Source organism: Sinohyriopsis cumingii, chromosome 4, assembly GCF_028554795.1.
Source record: "Sinohyriopsis cumingii isolate HCF-2022 chromosome 4, ASM2855479v2, whole genome shotgun sequence".
Classification (NCBI taxonomy): domain Eukaryota; kingdom Metazoa; phylum Mollusca; class Bivalvia; order Unionida; family Unionidae; genus Sinohyriopsis; species Sinohyriopsis cumingii.
The window spans coordinates 21,102,529-21,125,055 of record NC_142964.1 but is presented as its reverse complement, the minus strand read 5'-3'; the positions used below and the strand labels follow the sequence as shown (position 1 = coordinate 21,125,055).

Below are 22,527 nucleotides of genomic sequence, written 5' to 3'. Positions count from 1 at the left end.
CTAGGCATCATTATCTCATTTGTAACTGGAAAGAAAGAAAGAAAGAAAGAAAGAAAGAAAGAAAGAAAGAAAGAAAAAGAAAGAAAGAAAAAAGAAAGAAAGAAAGAAAGATAGGAAGGAAGGAAGGAAGAAATATGCCACTCACCGGTGAAGGGGATGCTCCTGAACGGGCACCTGATCCTGGGGGAAACCATGAGGGTCCCAGCCCTGGGAAGGGAAATGGAGGCTGGAGAACAAAGCAAGGATTCAATGAAAAACTAAATTTAACATGAAAAGTTGACTATAATGTACTGCATATCCTGTGAACTGACTATTTTTTATAGGATACTAATTTTCATTGGTTTCGTGGCTAAAAAAAATACAACAATTTTAGATCCAATTAGCAATGATTTTTCACAAAAGCAATTGGAGCCATTCCACAATTTGTGACTGAATAAAAGTGCAATTTTTAACAAAACCACAAAAATAGCTATGTATAAAATATGACAATTCACCATATATTTTATCTCAATTTATAAACTGGTGTAAAAAATAATCAGAGGTATAAAAATTATAATTTAGAGCATACTTTTGAGTGTACATATTAGTAAGAATATTCAATACACAAAAAATGATGATGACTGTTGTGAAATTAATGTTTAAAAAACTTGAAGGGTGTGAAAAAGTACAAAACAGTTTACTGCCACAATCTTGTAAGAATAGGCATGTGGGCTTATTGTCAGGCATATGTTTATCATGACAGTGTTACAGCAGGTTTATCGTCAAGCATGGGATTATCATGACAAAATTACAGTCAGCTTATCATCAAGCATAGGTTTATCATGACAAAATTACAGTGGATGTATCATCAAGCATGGGTTTATCATGACAAAATTACAGTGGGCTTATCATCAAGCATGAGTTTATCATGACAAAATTACAGTGGACTTATCATCAAGCATGGGTTTATCATGACAAAATTACAGTGGATGTATCATCAAGAATGGGTTTATCATGTCAAAATTAAAGCAGGCTTATCATCAGGCATGAGTATATCATGACAAAATTACAGTGGATGTATCATCAAGCATGGGTTTATCCTGACAAATTACAGCAGGTTTATCATCAAGCATGAGTTTATAATGACAAAATTACAGTGGGCTTATCATCAAGCATGGGTTTATCATGTCAAAATTAAAGCAGGCTTATCATCAAGCATGAGTTTATCATGTCAAAATTAAAGCAGGCTTATCATCAAGCATGAGTTTATCATGACAAAATTAAAGCAGGCTTATCATCAAGCATGGGTTTATTATGACAAAATTACAGTGGATGTATCATCAAGCATGGGTTTATCATGAAAGAACTACAGCAGGCTTATCATCAAGCATGGATTTATCATGACAAAGTCATAGTGGGCTTGTCATCAAACATGGGTTTATCATGACAAAGTTACAACATGCTTATCATCAAACATGGGTTTATCATGAAAGAACTACAGCTGGCTTATCATCAAGCATTTGTTTATCATGACAAAATTATAGTGGGCTTGTCATCAAGCATGGGTTTATCATTACAAAGTTACAGCATGCTTGTCATCAAGCATGGGTTTAACATGACAAAGTTACAACATGCTTATCATCAAACATGGGTTTATCATGAAAGAACTACAGCTGGCTTATCATCAAGCATTTGTTTATCATGACAAAATTATAGTGGGCTTGTCATCAAGCATGGGTTTATCATTACAAAGTTACAGCATGCTTGTCATCAAGCATGGGTTTATCATGACAAAGTTACAGCATGCTTGTCATCAAGCACAGGTTTATCATGACAAAGTTACAGCATGCTTATCATCAAACATGGGTTTATCATGACAAAATTATAGTGGGCTTGTCATCAAGCATGCGTTTAACATGACAAAGTTACAGCATGCTTGTCATCAAGCATGGGTTTAACATGACAAAGTTACAGCATGCTTGTCATCAAGCATGGGTTTATCATGAAAGAACTACAGCTGGCTTATCATCAAGCATTTGTTTATCATGACAAAATTATAGTGGGCTTGTCATCAAGCATGGGTTTATCATGACAAAGTTACAGCATGCTTGTCATCAAACATGGGTTTATCATGCAGAATTAAGACATTTTACAGATTATTCTAGAAATTTAACAAAATCTTGCTGCAGATTTTGCTGTCATAGCCACTGCTGTTGCCACCTGAAAATGATGCATACATCTCAAAATCTTTTAATGCTGGCAAGAAAAGAATTTCTTTCATTCTTATATAAACCAAGACTGTGGTTAAGATATGATAAAGCACAGTGAAAACAATTTATCATGCCTAGTGAAATAGTGAATTATACCTAGTGAAATGGAGAAAAAAAAGCCAGCATGAAGCAACTTTGAAATATAAGATTTTTTGTTTTCAAGATTTACTGGAGCTGTCTGGCAAAACAAATATACTAAATAACACTAAAAATCTTTGGGATTTCAACTGTATAAAAATAAATTCTACAGTTTGTTAGCTAGTATTTTTAAATACTTCGAATCAAACTTTTCACACCAGCCCAAATGTAAACAGGATTTGATATTTTTCATACTTTTTCTCCCCAGTTTGATATTACCAATGAATAAACTGACTACCTATTATGTATTGATGTCAAAAAGACATTGCATAATAATTTGTGTCAGGTAAAGAATGAATTTTAAATGAGAAACTTAAGTTAGTACTTAAATCTTAAATGCTTCTTTGTCCAAGGGAGAATGAAAATAACTATCAAGCATCCAGTGAACAACTCTGTAGGAAGTAGTTGTCCTCCCTTGAAAATAAGTCAGCCAGGATGTTGAGCTGGCCAGGAAGGTGTTGGACTTGAATATTACCTGATATCGGGAGGAGTACCCATGAAGGTATTCCCCAAAAGTGAGGCAACTGTACTGTGATTGCTCCCCCTCCCCCTTGCAGAGGAACATCATCAAAACAAAACTGTCATTATCAGGACTGAGTTTCATGGATATATTCCACCCACATGTGGATGATATTGAGAATGGCTTTCATTTCCATTAGATTACTATGAAGAAACATTATCTTAAAGAATCCACATGCCACTGACCATCACAGGTCCAGTAGTAAACTGGCATTGTGCATTTTAACGGGTCCACCCATGCAGTGGGTAGGATGAGCTGTAAGAAACTTCCTTGCCTAGCAAATGCTTATTTGATACTTTCTCCAAAGCATGAGTTATACTTTTCATGCATTTGGGAGAAAGATGTCAAATTTATATCTGTTAAGAATTCCATATCTAGATGGACAAAATGCTGAGAAGGTGTAAGGTTGGACTTCTCTACATTGACTATCCAATCTGAACTCTGAGTGAGAGATCTTAGGTTGTTCATGTCATGAACCAAAAACCAAACCAAAGAATGTTTTTGAAGTGTGTCATCCAGGAATGCCCACATTCTCTGTGGAGGATGTCCAGAACCAGAATAAGTAAAGTCTATTTGAAGGTATAATTTTCAATGTCTTGGTTGATGCCTTCTCTGCACAATCAATGTTTCAATACATTTGAGAGGAATATGCCATATTTAATTTAGTGATAGGGTATCTATAGAATATTGTCTCCATCAGAATGCCAACATCTTCCTTCAATCCATTCTACCCACAAGGCCGTGGTAGATGCAATGATGACATTTCATCATTCAGAGTCTTGCCACAATGGTTAATGATTACAAAAATTACTGTGCATATTTTGGACCATTCACAATCATGGTAACTCAAAAGCCCTTTATGGTGAATCAGTTCCATGTAGCTTTCTCAGCTCACCAGTAAAAAGTCACAGACATTTTCTCCTAATGCCCCTTGTCTAGATGTTCATAAAGTGTACAGACATGTATTTAATACACATTTAAGTTAGTCGGGAGCATTGTGTAGATTTTTGCCCTATTTGACTTCATGCATCCAATGATTTTTTTTGTCTAGCCGAAAAGGTTGCTAATGATCATTACTGTTTTCCTATGCACTCCCTCCCTTTCAGTTCTCCACTGAAAAGAAGAAGTGAGAAAGTAAGAGACACAAGAGTTACCCTTTAAGTGCAATCTACTATCTTTATATAATGGTCTTATTTGCTCAGGCAGGCACGTAGGGAAGAGAGCAATATTTTTGGCTATGAAGTAAAATGGCAATAAGACGTGAGCGAGAGTACATGGCCAGTTCTGGCATGTTCAATGCATAATTCTATATACCATTTCATAATGCCCCAGTCTAAGCCCTTGGGCCTTCACTATGAGTTCAGGACATCTGCTGCAGTGATGGCAACATTTCTGCAAGATGCCACAAAAACATACATTGTTTGGTTTTGGTTCATGAAAATACTTTCTTCCTTGTGTGGTGAATAATCAGTATACTGAAGTCAGACCTTGTCCCTTCTCAACATTTTGTACGTCTAGGAATGGAACCATTAACACAACAACAACAACACCATACAAAACAACATGTGACTTACTGTAACACTGAGAAAGAAATGTAGATGAGTAAAATTTTAAGTTTTAAATTTATGTTATTGTTGTTGTTATTTTGGGCTTAACACACTTTTTTAGCACAAGATAGGCTATACATAGTGACTGGTATAACTGGTGAAGGAAAAACATGAAAAACCCATGAAGAACCTCTGACCCACAGGAAGCTACTGGCAAGCTTTCTCACATACCCACATAGGCGAGACTGTGATTGAAACACATGCAAACTGAGGTGAGATTGCAGTGGTCGGTAAAGACAAGTGCTTTTGATTACTTGGACACCCAGGGCCCACATTATAATTTTATAGAACTTGATTGGATTGTCTGGAGGACATCTCAGCATTAGGTAGCAAAAGTAAAAACTGGTTTGAAATGGAGAGAAAGGCAGTAACCTAGATGGCAGGAAGGGGAGTTAACTGTAAGAGTTGTTTCCATTTGTCTATATAATCTGTAGAAAGTGTTATGACTCGATGGTCTTAATACAAGTAACAGAAAAAGAAAAGCCAACAAGTTTAGTAAAATTCAACATATAATTTATTTATGATAGAAAGTGAAATTTTTAAAGGAATTTGAAGTATTGTGAATTAAATCCCAAATAATCTTAAAGATTATATCACAAGTCCAAAAGAGAAAGAGTGTTCTGAATGAATTCCAATCTTGAATTTGCTGATGAACCAACCGTCTTGAATGTCACTAATCCTGTCACTAATTAGATTCAAAGAGAATGGAGAAGGGGTCACATTACATTCCGAGGAAAATGTTTTTACTCTGGTCCAGACATTTGGGATGGGTAGCAACCACATAATTAGTATTCTATAAATTAAAATATTTTCTACATATATAAAAGGTAAAGAAATCATGAAATTATCTGGTTTCTGCATCACTTTAAAATTACTCAACATTAATCATCCTGACTATTATGCATGAATACCAAGAGAGGTCTACAAACATACTGTGATTTGTGGGCCAGAATCCTTTTACTTACTGGTGGCATGGCTGGGAATGTGAATGGTGGAGGTTCAACAGCACCATTTGGTCTGTTATGATGATGGTGGTGGTGGTGATGCTTCCCTTCTGTTGTGATTGAGCTAGGACCTCGAGATGGGGCAGGACTCTGACCCTTCCACTCCATTCCACTGTCTGATTGCTGTAAATATGCATGCAATTATAATTATTACTATCATTATTAGTATTATTACTGAATATAAAAGGCATTCAACCCAAACCACACCCTCTTCACAGGCTGTATCATTGATTCTAGTTCGTCAATGATATTTACTCAAACCAGATATGATCATTGTCCCTTATTTAGTGTATATGTAGTTCAGGACACAAGGTAGAGTCCATATTGTGTCGATGGAGTTCAGGTTACATGATTTGAATCCATATAACCATTGAAGATGTGACCTTTGTTACCATCCCACTAAGCCCCTAAAAGCCTGCATCCAAAATCCAAAATTTGTGCCATCTACACACCCTCTGATAACATCATCCCAAACATACAGTATAGTCATTCTTCCTTAGTCAGTGTAGACGTGGTTCATGTTACATGGAGAATTTAGAAAAAGGTAGACAGATGCACTGTTAGATTCACTGCAGATGGACAGACATGACTTGTCACAATATATCCACAAAAGTGCAGCAGATATCATCATCATCGATTAATTCAATATTGCCAACATTTATAATTATTAAATGTACACCTCTCCCTCAATAACTCGTGCACAACGGGGTCCAAAAACATAGATCGCATTATAAGCGAAGGCAGGAGTTATTGAGGGACCTCCATTTCAACATGAATTGATGCCATCCTTGATGGACATTGAGATAATCGCTGGAGGGAAGGAGGGGAGTGCAAAATGGTAACTTTGATGGCAGAATATTCACTTTAAAATCATGTTGGGAATAACTGTCAATAAAGCACTTTCATCTATTGAAGTTGTTCATTTTCATGCTAAAAACAAAAAATTACATTTTTTTCAAGATGCCAAAACACTGAGAGATAGCTAACAGTATTCCAACTAGTTTCAACAATCCTTCACATGTACGCAAAAACTCTGTGTATTACATCACTGCTTTATGTTGCTGTTGAGTAGTCTGGTTCCCTACTCTATATGTTCCTTGCTTTGCTCTCTACTATAATTGTGGAATGCAATGCAAGGGTCATAATAACCAGGGAACCAGACTATTTACTGATTCAAATTCAAACAAGATTCCTTTTATTAAAAAGAAAATGGGACACTTAGTTCATGAAACAGCCATCAACGTCGAAACTCTTCTTTTCTTATTGTTCTATTAATACATTACTGATCCACGATTTCATTACAATTAATAGTGAAACTTCTCAACTGTGAGGAAATCTCTGAGTGCCAATTCAGGGTTCATACAGAATTCTGAATGATAAATTCAAAGACTTTCCCAAACTTTCAAAGACCACACACATATATATCCAAGACCTATTTTCCCTAACATTTTGTATACAAGTTATGTTATATGAGAACACAATGAATGCAAAATACTACAATATTGTTTAATGATGAAATTCAAACTATAATTAATTTCCTAAAATTGCTTTATAATGATGCTGAAGATTAACATTCATTGTTATTTCAGAAATATGTAACTTATGCATAAGATTTAATACAAAATAAACTGTTCTCTTAACAGAAATTAAAACATTTGGGTTCATTTCAATTTTCAAAGACTTTTAAAGACCTCAAGGTAATCTGCTCGATTTTCCCAACCTTTCAAGGCCTTGAAAATGTTACCTCATTTTTTCCAACCTGTCATAGACCTTCAAAGACTGTATGAACCCTGCGATTCGGGAATTACAAGTTAACTACAAACTCTGAAACTAGCTTCTCATTAATAAAATGTACATGTGAACCAGAATTTTATTTCATGAAGTATTAATTTCACTTGGTTGTCTTTCTATCTTTAATCACATTTTTGAATGATTAGGATTTAAAGTAGTTTAACAGCGTTTTATCTACAAATGGCTTCATGAAAGTCATTTGACTCATCAAGGCAAAAAAATAGTGAGTCAGAATCCAAACCAATGAGTCTTATTCAAGCCAATGATCAGTTTTCAGTAGTTTTTAAAAAATACTTATACTGTTATAATACACAACAAAAATATTAGATATATAATGCGACTAAAGCCAATAAAGCAATTCCCTTGCCAGAAGCACCTGAACATTCTGTATTTGTTAAAAATCTTGTTGATGGATTCATGTCATCAGAAAAAATCTGAGAATATATGACAAAGTGTTTATTGTTGGCTCTGCCATTGCTTCACAAATGATGAATTTTGCAGGTCATGTATAAGACTGTTCTTAACAATGTTTGATAGGCTCTCCAGCAATTCTGAACAGATAGCAGCCAAGTCATACTGAATGGTGGAATTCTTCAAAATGCCAATGACATCAATATCTTAGCCATTAAGTCGTGTATTAAATTAAGAAGAGATTTGTATTTTAAAAAAGGGATGTCTTCTACACCCAGCCAATGTACACACTTAAGTAGCACTTTCACTGCTGTCTTGTTTGAAAGAATGTTTTTGTAAAACTGCATTCAGATCTGCCTGGTGTTGTAGACCTTCATTCAGCAGTTTGTGTTCTGGCAACCCAGTATGCCATGCCAGTGTACTGTTCTGAAAGTTATTGTTTTTGCCTATTTGGTCATGGAGGTTTTTTTTATCCTATGTACATGTGTGATTTGGATTTTTAACACAGCTTTAACGCTGTTTCAGTCATATCGCTAAGATGTCTGCAGTGTGGCAGTTTATAGTGATGTCAAGCACTGGGGCATCATGCCGCAGACACATAGCATGATGTCCTATCCAGTCATTATCCTGACATCAGGCTGACCAGTCCTAACACTAACCTCTTAATGCTGAGCATCAAGCGAGGCAGCTGTTAGTACAATTTTTGTAAGTCTTTGGCATGACTCAGCTGGGGAATGAACCCACGACCTTCCGCATCCAAGACGGATACTCTAACTACTAGGCCACTGGAGTGGTTTTAGCATATGTACATATATGGCAAAAAATGAAGGCATCTTCACTCTCACATTCTTTACTCAACTTAAGTTCTTTTGAAAATGTAGCCAGCTGTGTTTTCAACCATTGCCGCACAAATTAAGTTGATAATGAAGGCTCCACTGGTGCGATAACAATAATATTATCATCGGTCGGTCATAAACATGGTCCAAAATATAATTTCATCTGTTTTGGATCTTTTTTTTTGTTGCCCTGGATGCCATTTTCAGTCAAACACTGACGGTATCTTGGAATAATGCAAGGCATACAATTGAGCAAATGGAAATTGTTGTTTTGTTGCGTGACAAATGTGCACAAAAAAAATAGTTTCTCGTGAGAATCACTTTAAAATCACGTGTTTATTTTCCGACCCTTTCTTGGGTGTGGTGATTATATGGTTCTAACATAGCTACAAATCATGTGACAGTTACACATTATATTAGGTCAGCTCCAGGCGACACACTCAGTTGTAACCATATGTATTATGATAACATTAGTGTAAGAAACTGATGTGTGCATGTTGTCTCTGTTTTGGAGAGTTGTAATCTAGCCATTAGAGTAGTTAGACCAAACCTTAATTTTGTGTAATCAGCAAAACATAATATTGGGGTGCATCAATTTATATACCGGCAACGATATTTTAGACCGAACCTTTTGTGTTTTGTTAATCAGCAAAACATAACATTGGGATAAATTAGTTTATCTACCCGCAATGATTTTTGTGCATCAAATCTGAAAAGTTGATGCATGATGCATGGGTAGATAAAATACTGGTTTAATTACATTCACAAAAGAATTATAAGTGAAAGATTAATCACTTGAAATGAGTTGACCAGACACTACCGAGGCATGCTAGCTCTTATGCCGGTTGGATTTGCATGAATTTTTAATTTTTCATGTATTCCACCCACTTTATTTGATACAAAAGATGCAATTAATATGGCAATACAAGAAGGTCAGCTTTTAATTCATATCAAACAAATACTTGCGCAATCAAGTATCTAAACAAGGTCAGCACTTAATTAGGTTCTCACAGAAATGCTTGCAGACATAGCTGTTATGGTAGATTGGCATATTTCACGTTTGAATACAACTGGACACATTGTATTTACAATCATTACACTTAAACTAACTAAAAGATAGAATTAATACTCGAATTTCAATTGATAAAAGAACAACTTATTATTTGGTATTTATTTTTTAAAATTGATGCCTCAAGTAGGCATTAGTGACATTTTCAGTGATCAAAATTTCATTGAATACTGTTATTTACGCTGTATCAAGAATGTTGTTTAGAAAGAAATTTGACAAAATGCATGACTTCTTATTGAAAGTTGATAATTTCAGAATGATGATTCATATTCTGGGTCATATCAATCATTTTGATGATAGAACAAGCAATATATCAACGTTTCAGTTACCAATTTTTATCACAATTTTCTTCATTTGCAATAAATAGGGTCAATGTTTCAGTGCTTTCTAGTTATAAAAAAATGGGATCCACATCTGACCCCGTGTTATAAGTGGGTTTGCAAGTTATCAGGACACGAGTTATTGGGGACATGGTGTATTATGCCTTCACATGTCTGCTTAAAATGTTATAAATTTTAATCATATCTTTAAAAAGTTTTAAAGATTTGACCGTTCTATTTTTTTATTTACCTTTTACAGAATTTTAACAAATGTATCTGTTATCTTGTAGCACTACATATTTACATTTATTTGGAAGACTTCATCTTCATAAGTGGGGTTTTTTGTGTTCATGGGGATGTCTGCCAGTTTTGAATAGATTTAAAGAAATACTTCACAGGTAAAAATATTGAATTGATACAAGTGAAATATTTCCTTATATCTACTCAAACAACAGAGATTTTCTTTTCATTATTTATTTTTTAAAAGTAAAAAACCTTCACTTTGCATGGATTTGTTTCTCCATTCTGTGTCAATGCAATTAACGGCTATAAATAGTACATCAATAAAAAGTTCTGAAATTTTACAGTAATTGTAGGACAGCAACTTTTGCAATTCAGACTGTACATATGTTTCAAACTGTGTATTTTGTCAAATAATTGAATCTTTGCCTTCAAAAAGATGACATTTTTTATTTTGTTTACACATTTCTTGCGTGAATTGATAGTGAACATTGCTGGGGTGGGGTAATACTGAAATGACTGAGTATAACATCATTAAACAACAGAAGCACCCGTATTTTGACTGTCACCTAATATTAGTTTGCAACTGAGAGAGAGAGAGAGAACAAACATTAAACAGACCTAAATATGGAAATGCAGGTCTAAGAACTATACAGAGGGGCAGATATACTTCCCAAATGGAAAGAGAAAGTAGTTTATAAAGTGATTATGCCACTGTGATCATCAAAGCGTATCAATACATTGGCAATATCATTTTTCTCCCACTAATATATTTCAATTTTTCATTATGAAATTATGAAATGTCTAATAAAATTATTTATTGCTGCATTTTTACAAATTTACTTTAAATTTGCCCATATAGTCAGTAGTGTGTTGATATACTATGTAACCATATATGTACATGCATAAAAATAATTTACGTCATGTTATTACCATTGTTTTGACTGCTAGTGTATGGGTATACTTATGTATTTGAGTGGAAAAAATTCTGGAAGATTTGCAGAGCTACTTCCTTCTCAAAACCCCCAACAATTTCAACAGATCCAAGAAAATGATAAGGATTATCTGACTTTATTCTCGAAATATGGACTGACCCTGAAATAGTGACTCCTTCTTCTTGCCTGCCTTGTACCATGACATGCCAGCACCTAGCTAAATCCAAGACCCCTCTGATATCACAAAATTAAAGTCTAAAGTACTTTGTTTCAGGGCCTCTATAGTGCAGTAGTTGAAATCACTTGCTTTGTTGTTTTAGGGTTTAACGCCATTTTTCAGCACAAGATAGGCTATACATGGCGGCCAGTATAACTGGTGGAGGAAGAACCATGGAAAACCCAGGGAAGAACCAAGGACCCATGAGAAGCTACTGGCAGGCTTTCCCACGTACCCACGCTAGTCGAGCGTTGGACTTGAACCCACACAGACAGAGGTGAGATGGCAGTGATCCAGAACGGTAAGTGCTTTAGACCACTCTGCCACTTGAGGCCCCACTTGCTTTGAATATCACAGATCACATCCAGAGTTAAAAACCCAAAACTGATATTGGCAGTTGTACTGAATGCATATCAAAGGCTTTCTCTGGACTATCACCTGCACAGTTAACTGTATTTAAAACAAGATCTATCATAGGACAGCTAATATCAACAATTTAAAGAATAACAAATAAGGAAAAACTCCATAAAACATAAACTGACAGTACAGCCGACAAATGCAGATTTAAAACTAAAATTAAGATGCTAAATTAGCTCTCGCTATCCTCTGAACAGACTGATAAATTCTTAAATTTGTTATAAAATCTATGAATGAAAAGTAAATTTTATCATAAAGTTACTTGTTCACTTTATTCAAATATGTGACTTACTTCAATGTCCGAAACTGATTTAGTCTTCTTAATTCTAGATTTGTATGGCAGTAACTCCGAAAATGCCTGTTCCTCCTCATTATCATAGCCAAGGTATCTCACCATGCAAGTATTTGTAGCATCATTTATACTGATGATTTCAGCCTCGTAGACAGTTCCATCTTCACTATACACAGCTCGGCACAGGTCACCAACAGTCCACTGATGAAGTAAACAAGAGTTCTTAAACAAAAAGCCTGCATGTACTTGCACTTGTTTGCATTGGGCTTTATAAACATCTACAGCTGGATTTAAAAAATGCAGTAGTAAACATACATATTAAAAACAAGCCTTAAAATGAATAGCACTTTCAATTATTTCTAACTCACTTGGTGAAGAACTCAAACAAATATAAATAAAACATTAAAGAAATTAAAAGTAATGAAGTACAGGTTGCATCACCAAGAAAGAAGTTCACTTTGTTGCATATTTGATAATGCAAGGAAAAATGCCAAATGTTCTTCATATTAATTTGTAAAACGTGCCACAAATTATTTGCTGTATGCACAGACTGTTACAGGTTAAGCCAGGACAGTGCTCCACTGTGGTAGGGGTACTAATGTGTGATAGGTTTATGACAGGCAGGGTTATCACCTGCTGTGAGGCCTTTAAAGTGGGAGTCAGATACACAAGGCAGTCCACTAAATGGCAAGGTGGCCTACAATTTGTGCCTTTTGATGTCCAGTAGAATTCAAACCCAATGGGTGCAGTACATGAATTACCCAGTATTGGCCACTTAACTAATCTCCACAAATCTCCTCATCAGAGTTAGTGTTGCTCTGTCAATCCACTTTGTGTTTAATGTATTTAATTTGAATTCTCTACAAACTTATACATATTCTTCAAGTAAGCTATTAAGCATGACAGAAGGACTCTGTTACCTAGGTTACATTTTTTAATTTCTTTACATCAGAGTTTCTTAATGAATTTATTAACTGTAAATCAGATTTTTGGCACCATTCAATGTCTGCACATTTGGTAACTTCAGCACACTGCAACATAACAGGTCTGTGATTTACTGATTGAAAACAGACTTATGGTATTATAACTATGTTGCTATATGCTTTAACAAAATGTTAGTGATTCAAGTTGTCTCATCAGAACATTAAACAATAAATACTTCTCTAATGTTGTTTGATTTTCAGTATTATTGAACACAAGGTAGCTCATAAAGGCCAATTAAAATTGATTGAGTTTTGATTGTGAAATGTATATTCATTGTTAAACTTACCTTCAGGTTTTTACTCCTTGATTTTCTTTTCTTTTGTTTTTGCTTCTTTTTTGAAGATTTATTTTCCACTTCTCCACCATTCTTCTCTGACAGCTTGGCCTGCAACATCAAAGTTGTCACAAATATAGTTAACATATCATTCTTGAGAAAGTTTAATGGTTTCTCACTGCGGCATTGAAATTGTTATCAATAGTACATGTAAATGAAATTAGACAAATAAACTGAGTTTCCATAGAATTTGTTTAATGTCATTGACAATACTGCCATTTAAAAATCTATACTATTATATATACTGGTGTAAGAATCAGATCCAATTAAATTTAAACATAGACTAAGTCACGCCATCACACAATGCACTGGTAGATCAATGTCTGTGTTGTTTATTCTACTGATTACTCCTCACAGACCAGATACAACCAGATCTGCTGGAGCATTATGCAAAAAAGATCTGGGTCTATGCAGTCAGCAGCTGGATCCAACTTACATTCCAGTATACACAGTACACGTGACCATCTGCATAAAGATATTACAATTAGTAATACTTTAACATACAACTGTCAGTGAATGCCAGTACCAGCCAATCGGCTGAGTACCATAACATGCTTAGAAAAATCACTTCTGGCAAGCAACATGCACTTAATCCATCCCTCAATTTCAAAAGCAACATTTTTTAAAGACTTACCATAAAATTCTGTAAACTGCTGTCTGGACATTTTCATGCATCAGATGGTTTATATTAATCATCAGATTAATGTAAATTATAAAAATTGGAGGCATGAATGCAGTGGTTCAACAAGCTAATAGTTAATCACTCAAACAATCATCTAATAATTAATAAGTCAACTGGAAGTCCAGCAACTTAAAAAGACATTTCAAATGATGGTAGTCATAAATCTGTAAAATTTCATTTAAATACACAAGTTTATTTTCAAAAATTTATAGGCATGAAATTATTGACTGCAATAAGATTTATCCACACACAAAAAAACACACTAAAATGTACATGACCTTCATAACTGAAACTGCCTCATCATAAGCTTTAATGAGAGCAGAATCATCCCATATGTCACTGTCATTTTCCTCATCCTGAAAAATACAAGTGACATAATCCATCAATTAACTACCACTTCCCAGGGAGTAAAATGGATACATCATAATACTGTACTTCATTAATCAGTAAACACTACATCATCCTGATTATGCACCAGAATGGGGTAAAGAACCACAATGCAGGTTACTTTTCCTTATTAGCATACTTCAAGACTGTACCAGATACAAAGCATAAGGTATATAAAGAAACCAAAACTAGATTTAAACTTGTATATACAATGTAACAAAAGGGAGCATTAATTTTTAATATTTTGGTCCATTTAAATAGTTGTTTTAAATTTTGTTAAATAAATGAGATTAAAAACATTTCTGCTACAATGTACACTGAAATAAAAACAATGAAATTTAAGACTTAAGAGGACAAAACAGCTGGAGTAAAAGAAAGTACAAAAATGTGAAAAGTGAGAAAATAATTTCAATTTGAAAATGATGCACTACTAATTTTCATGTACATTTTATTTGTAATGTATAAATAGAATCAGCCTTGTTTAATTCCCCACTGGATGTACCACAAAAAGTTCTGAAGGAGAACCTTGCATATATGAATCCTTACCTCACACATGGACACAAACTACAATACTTTAAATTAATGAGGTTCCAGTTTTTGTTGGTGAGCTAGACCATAAATTTAACGTCACAACGAATTATCAACCAAGCTGACATTTTCCACCCCCATAAAATGGAGATGTCACCTGGTTCATTCCTAATTTTAATACTGTAGGTATGTACAGTAAAGAGATTGTGAAATATATGTTATGGTAATTTCATAAATAATGAAGAACAGTTAAACTGATTGATTACACTATAATTTGAATGAAATTTCATGAAAATGAAAATTTGTACACAACACACGTCAACGTTATGTTTTGTTGATTAACACAAAACAAAGATTTGGCCCTAACTACATTAATGGCTAGGTTACAACTCTCCCCAACAGAGAAAACACACACACACACCAGTTTCTTACATTAATGTTATCATAAGACATAGGGTTACACTGAGTGTGGAGCCTGGAGCTGACCTTATGTGGCCTGTAACCAAGAGATCATTTGTAGCAACATGATGTTAGAACCATATAATGCCACACCCAAGAAAGAGCTGGAAAATTAACACTTAGTTTTAAAGTGATTATTCCAATAAACTATTGTTTTATGCGCACCCTTATCAAGCAATAAAACAACAATTTCCATTCGCTCAATGGAATACCTTTGAATGTCAGCATTCAAATGAAAATGGCCTCAAAGGCAATAAAATTTAAAATAGATCTGAAACAAATGAAATTATCTTTTGGACCACGTTTACGACCGACCGATGATAACAGTGAAGTTATCAAACTAGTGGAGCCATCATCATCCAAAGATGAGGTAACGGTTACTCACAAGATAAACAAAATTTTGTGCAGCAACGGTTTAAAGCACACAGTGGCTACATTTTCAAAAAGAAGTCAAGTCAATTCTTGGTCCAGAACAGGATCTTAACCAGCTTTAGGAATAGGCTTTGGATTAAGAAACAGAAATCTGATGCTTATCAAGACTCATAGTGAAGACATAAGTATCTTCAGTTTTGAGGAAGCTTTGAAGAAATGGAAGAAAACAAAAAGAAAAATCTATGAACTTAAAATCATGAAATTATTTGTTAAACTGTGAACAGTTTACTGCTTGACGAGTTACATTCAGAAGACTTCCTCACTGAAAACACGGCATGGTGTGTGGGATAAGCTCTTATCTGCCTGCCAGTTAGATTAATACATTCTAGTTACTACTACCTAGTGTAATGTTTTCTTGTATACAAATATTTAGAAAACATGCCTTATTGGCTTTAGTTATGTTATATAACTAATATTTTTGTTGTGTATGTAAATAATATAATTATTTTTAACAACTACTTAAGACTGATCTTTGGCTTGAATAAGACTCATAGGTTTGGATTTTGACTTGCTGTTTGTTTTTGCCTTGATGGGTCAAATGACTTACTTGAAGCCATTCAATGGTAAAACGCTGCTGATGTATAGTAATGCAGATTTATACACTGTCTGTGTCATTCTTTATTTCTAAATGCACATATGACTTCCAATTTATAAATACATTTTTGTACATATCAACTACTAAATAAAAAATCAGTAATTAGTCCAGCTTTCTTAAAATCCATTTCAATCAGATGTTTATAAAGAGCTACTTTGTCATGTGTGCAGAAAGGCCATTTTGCATGAATTGTCTCAGGGGTAAATGTTTTCCGGTCAAATGAGACCTGACCTGAATCTACTGTCCTCCAGTTCATTTAACTGATCTACCATGTTGTACACCACTCACAAGAATGTGATTTGAAATCAAGGGGTTGCAGCTTATCCTTACATTGTTTTAATTCTGTTTTTATTTAAGTGAGACATCAGCCTTTCTCTGTGATGCACTTTGAAAACATCATACACTGCTACTGCCTTTTGAGTATGCTGAGTAAGGGGAGGCAAATCATGTATTTTTTGGGTGAAATTCACTTTCTGCAGAAATGTTTATATATTGCAAAGATTGCTCTGAGAAAAAGGTTTACAGGCATTAGCTTTGATTAAGTGCCAAATCTCTATGTGTTGAGAACTTAATGCTTTGATACTAACTTTTAAGAACACCTGTCAACTGGATTCCTTAATATTACAATAGTGGTAATAAATGTGTTACCTCAGATACATGGAAAAAGTTGGCATTTTCTTTAATATTTCCACCAGATGTTACAATTCAATAAACTAATCAACTTAATTATTGCAGTATGGATTAAACCTATTTGTGTGTGTGTGTGTGTGTGTGTGTGTGTGATTTGGATTTTTAACATAGCTTTAACAATTTTTCAGTCATATTGCTACGACGTCTGCAGTGTGACAGTTTATAGTGATGTCTAGCACTTGGGCATCATGCCGCAGACATGTAGCATCATGTCCCACCCAGTCACATTATCCTGACACCAGGCCGACCAGTCCTAACACTAACCTCTTAATGCTGAGCACCAAGCGACGTAGCTGTTAGTACCATCTTTGTAAGTCTTTGGTATGACTCGGCCGAGGATCGAACCCACGACCTCCCGCAGACGCTCTAACCACTAGGCCACTGGAGTGGTTTAAATCTATTTGCTTGCAATTATGTGGAAATGAATGTTGATATAATCTTCAAAACAGACATTTGCATAGTTGTTTTGTCTTTTAAGTTTCTTTTGTAAATGAAAGATCTATAAATTTTAGGAATCCACAATATGTATTTTTTACCCAAACCATGAAATTTGAAACCCACAAAAAGGTCTTTCACAGTAATTTAACACAGGCATAATGTGAAATGGTAGAGTACACTGAATTGGTATTAAACAAGTGGGCTCAAGGCAAACTGTGAACAGGTACAGAAAAAATTACCATTAGGCAAAATGGCACTAGATCCAACTGAAGCAATCAAACTCAATATCAGCCAATTAAGAACATCTAAAACCTACAACTGCTGACAAACATTAGAATTACTTCTCCTTGGAACATCTGTACTGAAATAGTCTACCATAGGCATAAGTGTCATTTGAATCAGACCTAAGCAAGGAGGAAGAGAAGACACGTACTACATAAGTGATTAGTACGGCTATTCTCTCAGCTTGGGGTTCTAGATATGCATTTGACAGATCTGCAATAGGGTCATATTTTACAAACCAACATTCTCAATGCAGGTTCCTTTTCCTCTGTCCATTGCTGTGTAAATATTAAATGCAGAACATATTTCCACCAGGTAAATTGAATCCAGAAGTGAAATTGATGAGATAAAGCATTTATGGTGGCAATGTTAATTCCCTATTAATATTCCTAGTTGTTCTTGTCACTCTAGTTCACACCATACTTGGATGGGTTATCCAAAAACTGTCTGTCTGTAATGGGGTGTCAAAGCCTGTTTGGAATGAGGTAGGCTTAAAAACCAAAGGATAAACTCAACATTTTTCAACTTAAAATGTAAAATTAAACATTTTACACACAAGAGTTATAAATTAAGAAGAGCATAAATAACAATAGCATGTCTTAATGAAAAAACATGTATGTGCTTAAAGACAGATAGCAACAATAGCATTTCAATGATAATGTGAAAGAAACAACTGTAAACAACCTTAGCACATATTTTTAAAAATGGAAACCTTATGAATATACCAAACTTTACTGAAAAACCAGTTAAAAATACACCTGAAAAGCAAATCTGGTAGTAAATTATGTTTCTCCTGATCGCATTAACATTACTAATACAAGCCTCCTATCTCCAAAATCCAAGTCAACTAAAAGACGAAAATTTATTTTCTGTCTGTATCATAGATTCATACTAAAGGAAGTAACTCTATCCCATTACCTTCTCTTGCCACCACATGTTGCCAGCTTTAAGATGAGTGAATTACCAACAAGGATGCTTGCATAGTGGGTAGTTGGGTTTTCAAGTAATGTGGTCAGGTAAATTTCTTGAAGACAAATAATTTACAACAAAATTTGCTTTTTCCATTGAATATATTCCTGGATTACATTAAGAAAATAGGTAAAAGGAAGAGGTAATGCTGAGCATCCTACCTATATATCGGTATAGTTCTTGGGATCTAAGTCTGAATTCCCTATGTGAACAATAACCCATTCTCCTATTAAAAGCAATCTCTGACCATTCTTTCAGGTTAATTCATTAACTCCTGTCACAGAGTTTACATGGCAAGAGGTAGTAGCCTACTGCTGTACACTGTAGCATCAAGGTCATGTATGATACACTAAAGTGGGTGGCATTATAGAAAGGTAGACAGATGTAGCTCTACAATGATACCAAAATAATCTGGAAGTTCTTGTTGCACTACAAAATACAGAGGGAAAAACCTCATTTTTGGATCCGATTCTACCCCCAATTCGCCTGTAGTCGGAATCCGATTTTATGTCTGGATTTTAGACATTTTGGTCTCAGATCTAAGGCAGACTGGTATGAACTGCAAACAGACAGATGAACCTTTGCAAAAGTAGGATAAGATGGGCATTTGGAATAAAGAGTGGTCTCAATATGAAAATGATGGGTCCATTAAGCAAAAAAAAAAGAAAAGAAGAAAACAAAAGAACTCCAACTTTTACCCTTCTGTTCATGTGTGAGCCAAATAGCCAATGAAAAACGATGTTTCTAACACAACTAGGCATTAGGTTATTGGAAAATTACCTGGAAGTTGCTTTATTAGGATGTATTCAGAAACAGCCCACAACATGTGTTTCCTACTCGCATTTCAGGCAAAAATGACATAAACCTCCAGGGTTTGATGAGTTAAGAAGATAATGACTGAAGTCTTCTTACCTAAAATTTCATTGGCAAATCCAGCAATGGGACAATGGTATTGACGCTATACCAGTTACTGAAAACATGTTACTTTCCCTTTTAAGCTCTCTGAGTGGAGGGCCTTCTTTCTCTCAAAATTCTCTCCACAGTTGAAGATCTGAATTCTTTCTCTCTCACAAGGTTGTCTCCTGAATAAGAGTCAAGCATGAAGGAAAAGACAGTCCAGGCTGATGTGAAACACCTGAGAGCTTCATTGTTTGAGAAAATTCAGCTTAGCCATAATCTTTCTGGGTAGGTCTGTTACTAGCTTGGGTAGATCAGTGACCCAGGACACGTCCTTTCCAACAGAGGCTATCAGAATTATTGTCCAATTCTGACCCTCTCTTTTCTGTGTTAATTTTTGTACCAAGAGTGTTTCTGGGTGGGGTGGAGGGTAGCATATAAGCAGAGGCCCATAACCCTGACTGACGATGCATTCATGATGTCTGTAGTGTGGCAGTTTACAGTAATGTATAGCACTGGGGCATCATTCCAGAGACATGTAGCATTATGTCCCACCCAGTCACATTATCCTAACACCAGGTTGACCAGTCCTAACACTAACCTCTTGCAAGTAGCCCCCTCTTTAAAAATCTGCAAGCTGTGCTGTCAGCAAATCCCAGGGAAACAGGCACTGGTAAAGCTAACACTGCTCAAGGTGATCTCTGCAAGTATGCTGTAGGGGAATGCCTAGTCCTACATGTAAGACATATTACGTTATTTATGTTTTAGTGCTACGTCTTACTACCCAAATAACAGCCTTGTATAGCATGGTCTGATGTTGGTTGACATAGGAATGACTAGTCAAAGTTTCAGGAATATTTCACACACATGGCAGGCCATATCAACACTCTTCCACAAACTGATATGTAATTAATATACTTACTGTGCTGTTTTTATCCTGGTTGAATAAAAATCTGACACTAACAAATGGATGCATTTTCATGTTCCTTTGACATACATCTGAATTTGTTTAAATGTGACGGTAGTCACGGTATGCTAAAGTATGTTTAAATAGATTCATAAGCGGGATATATTTCTTGAACAAAATGAAACATTGCTTACAATTCTAATAGGCATAATATATTTTTTTCCGTTTCATTAAAGAAAAGCATTTCAACTTAACCTGATTTTGGCATTCTTGGCTATCATCACTTTCCAGCCAAATGAAATGTAGGCCAATGAAACTTGAAAACAGGTCCATTTCTTTTGTGAGAATTTGAATTTTTTAGAGAAAAGACAAATGAGTAACTAAAGTCTGAGTAAAACATTATGACTTTACTTTGTAAAAAAGCGACCTTATTGGTTGCCAGTTGTGTGAGATATTCCTGAAAATCTGACTTTCATTATGTTAGTTGACATCAAAACATGCTACACAGCGCCATTAGTTAGGCAGTAATGCCCTGATGCCCAAAACATAAATATCAATATGTAGGAATAGGGAATGCCTAGCTTTCTTGCCAAGGGGTTAATGAGTTAAATAAATATAACAATCCAATATGTTTGGCATTTCCAAATTGTCTTGTGGTGCTCCTATGAACATTTGACAAGATATACAGCAATGTGCCAAGTATTATCACAATATCAGACTAAGACTATGATAACCATTTAAACTAAATTATTGATGAACTTCGGCATTAGCAATGACAGTTACGATAATGGGATTCTCTTGTTTGTACTTTGTATATTCTTATTTTTGTACTAACTACTACTGAAGATATTTCAAAATAAATCTTGGTTGACACTTTGTTTATTATGTTAATATCTCAATGATGAAGGTTCAATTATTTGTGTCGTTCAAATAAAAACCTGCAGAATTACAAATTCAACGTGCGACATGTTTTATGACGTTTTGTCCTGTGTGTAGCTCATAACAGTGAAAATTTTAATTATGACATTTTCTCCTGTGACTTTATATCCTATAATCATGATGATTGACTGTTCTAGTTTCTACGCTTTCCCAACTTATTCCCGTCTCCGCTCGGGTTTTGCACCATCGTAACATCTCAATTTAAAGTTTAACGTGTGTAATTCATCAAAAACATAGAGAAAACTTATTTTAGTTATGAAAAAACAAATATGTTAGACGTTTTAGCTCTCAAGAAGAAAAGGAAACTAACTCGACCACGCTCGAAGAGTAGTTCTCCAGTACCCTCGCCTTCCATTTTGTCTGAAAGATGAAGCCAATTTGTTATAAAGTATATTATTGGATATTTATTTGCAACAAACCAATGAAAGGCTTTCTTATAAACATGCAGAAGTAACTCTTTTACTATGAAAATATCTTTAGTCTCAGTAGACTGAGCATCGATCTCTAACTTTTCATGAATAAATTTGGTTTAAAGTAATCTAAACAAGTCTGTACAAGGCGCAGGTGAAGTGGAGTTGAGCTAGACCTAAATATTTTGAGTGAAAAGATTAGAAGAACTTCTTTGGAATCAAGACCTGTTTATTTATTTTGATAACTGAGTCGTAGTGATTTCTAGACAACAGTATGGTGCTTTAAGTCAGGTTGTTGCTATTCACTTGATTTCAACAGTAATTGCATATATGAGACTTCAAAAGTTAATAATAGACTTACATTTGACCCTTCCCCGTCCGTTTTAGATTTGTATGAGGCGCCGTTGCGGACAAAAGCTGGTCCAGTCAGAACGTTGCCGTTGAAATTTTAATGTCATGTGTCCAGAATTCCAATTTCACGTATTGTATTAAAAATACTTGTCCTTAAAGTTGCATTTTCTAGGTCAAGATTTTAGATTGTATCTTGA

At 34.9% G+C, this 22,527-nt stretch overlaps 2 protein-coding genes across 3 annotated transcripts in view; one reads left to right on the top strand and one right to left on the bottom strand.

Moving 5' to 3' along the window:
* The window catches only part of LOC149800784 (survival motor neuron protein-like), a 32,231-nt gene extending 10,297 nt beyond the window's left edge, over positions 1-21,934 (bottom strand). The window contains exons 1-6 of the mRNA XM_089954769.1: positions 21,880-21,934; positions 14,325-14,402; positions 13,317-13,415; positions 12,047-12,247; positions 5,480-5,641; positions 146-226 (exon numbers count right to left, since the gene is read on the bottom strand). Coding sequence (XP_089810895.1) covers positions 146-226; positions 5,480-5,641; positions 12,047-12,247; positions 13,317-13,415; positions 14,325-14,402; positions 21,880-21,924 — 666 coding nt within the window. The 5' untranslated portion in view covers positions 21,925-21,934. The remainder of the gene's footprint in view (positions 1-145; positions 227-5,479; positions 5,642-12,046; positions 12,248-13,316; positions 13,416-14,324; positions 14,403-21,879) is intronic.
* A 188-nt stretch (positions 21,935-22,122) lies between these two features.
* Positions 22,123-22,527, top strand: part of LOC149800783 (uncharacterized) — a 69,445-nt gene continuing 69,040 nt past the window's right edge. For both annotated transcript variants that reach the window (XM_089954763.1, XM_089954762.1), the window contains exon 1: positions 22,123-22,270. The gene's annotated coding sequence lies outside the window, so the exon portion shown is untranslated. The remainder of the gene's footprint in view (positions 22,271-22,527) is intronic.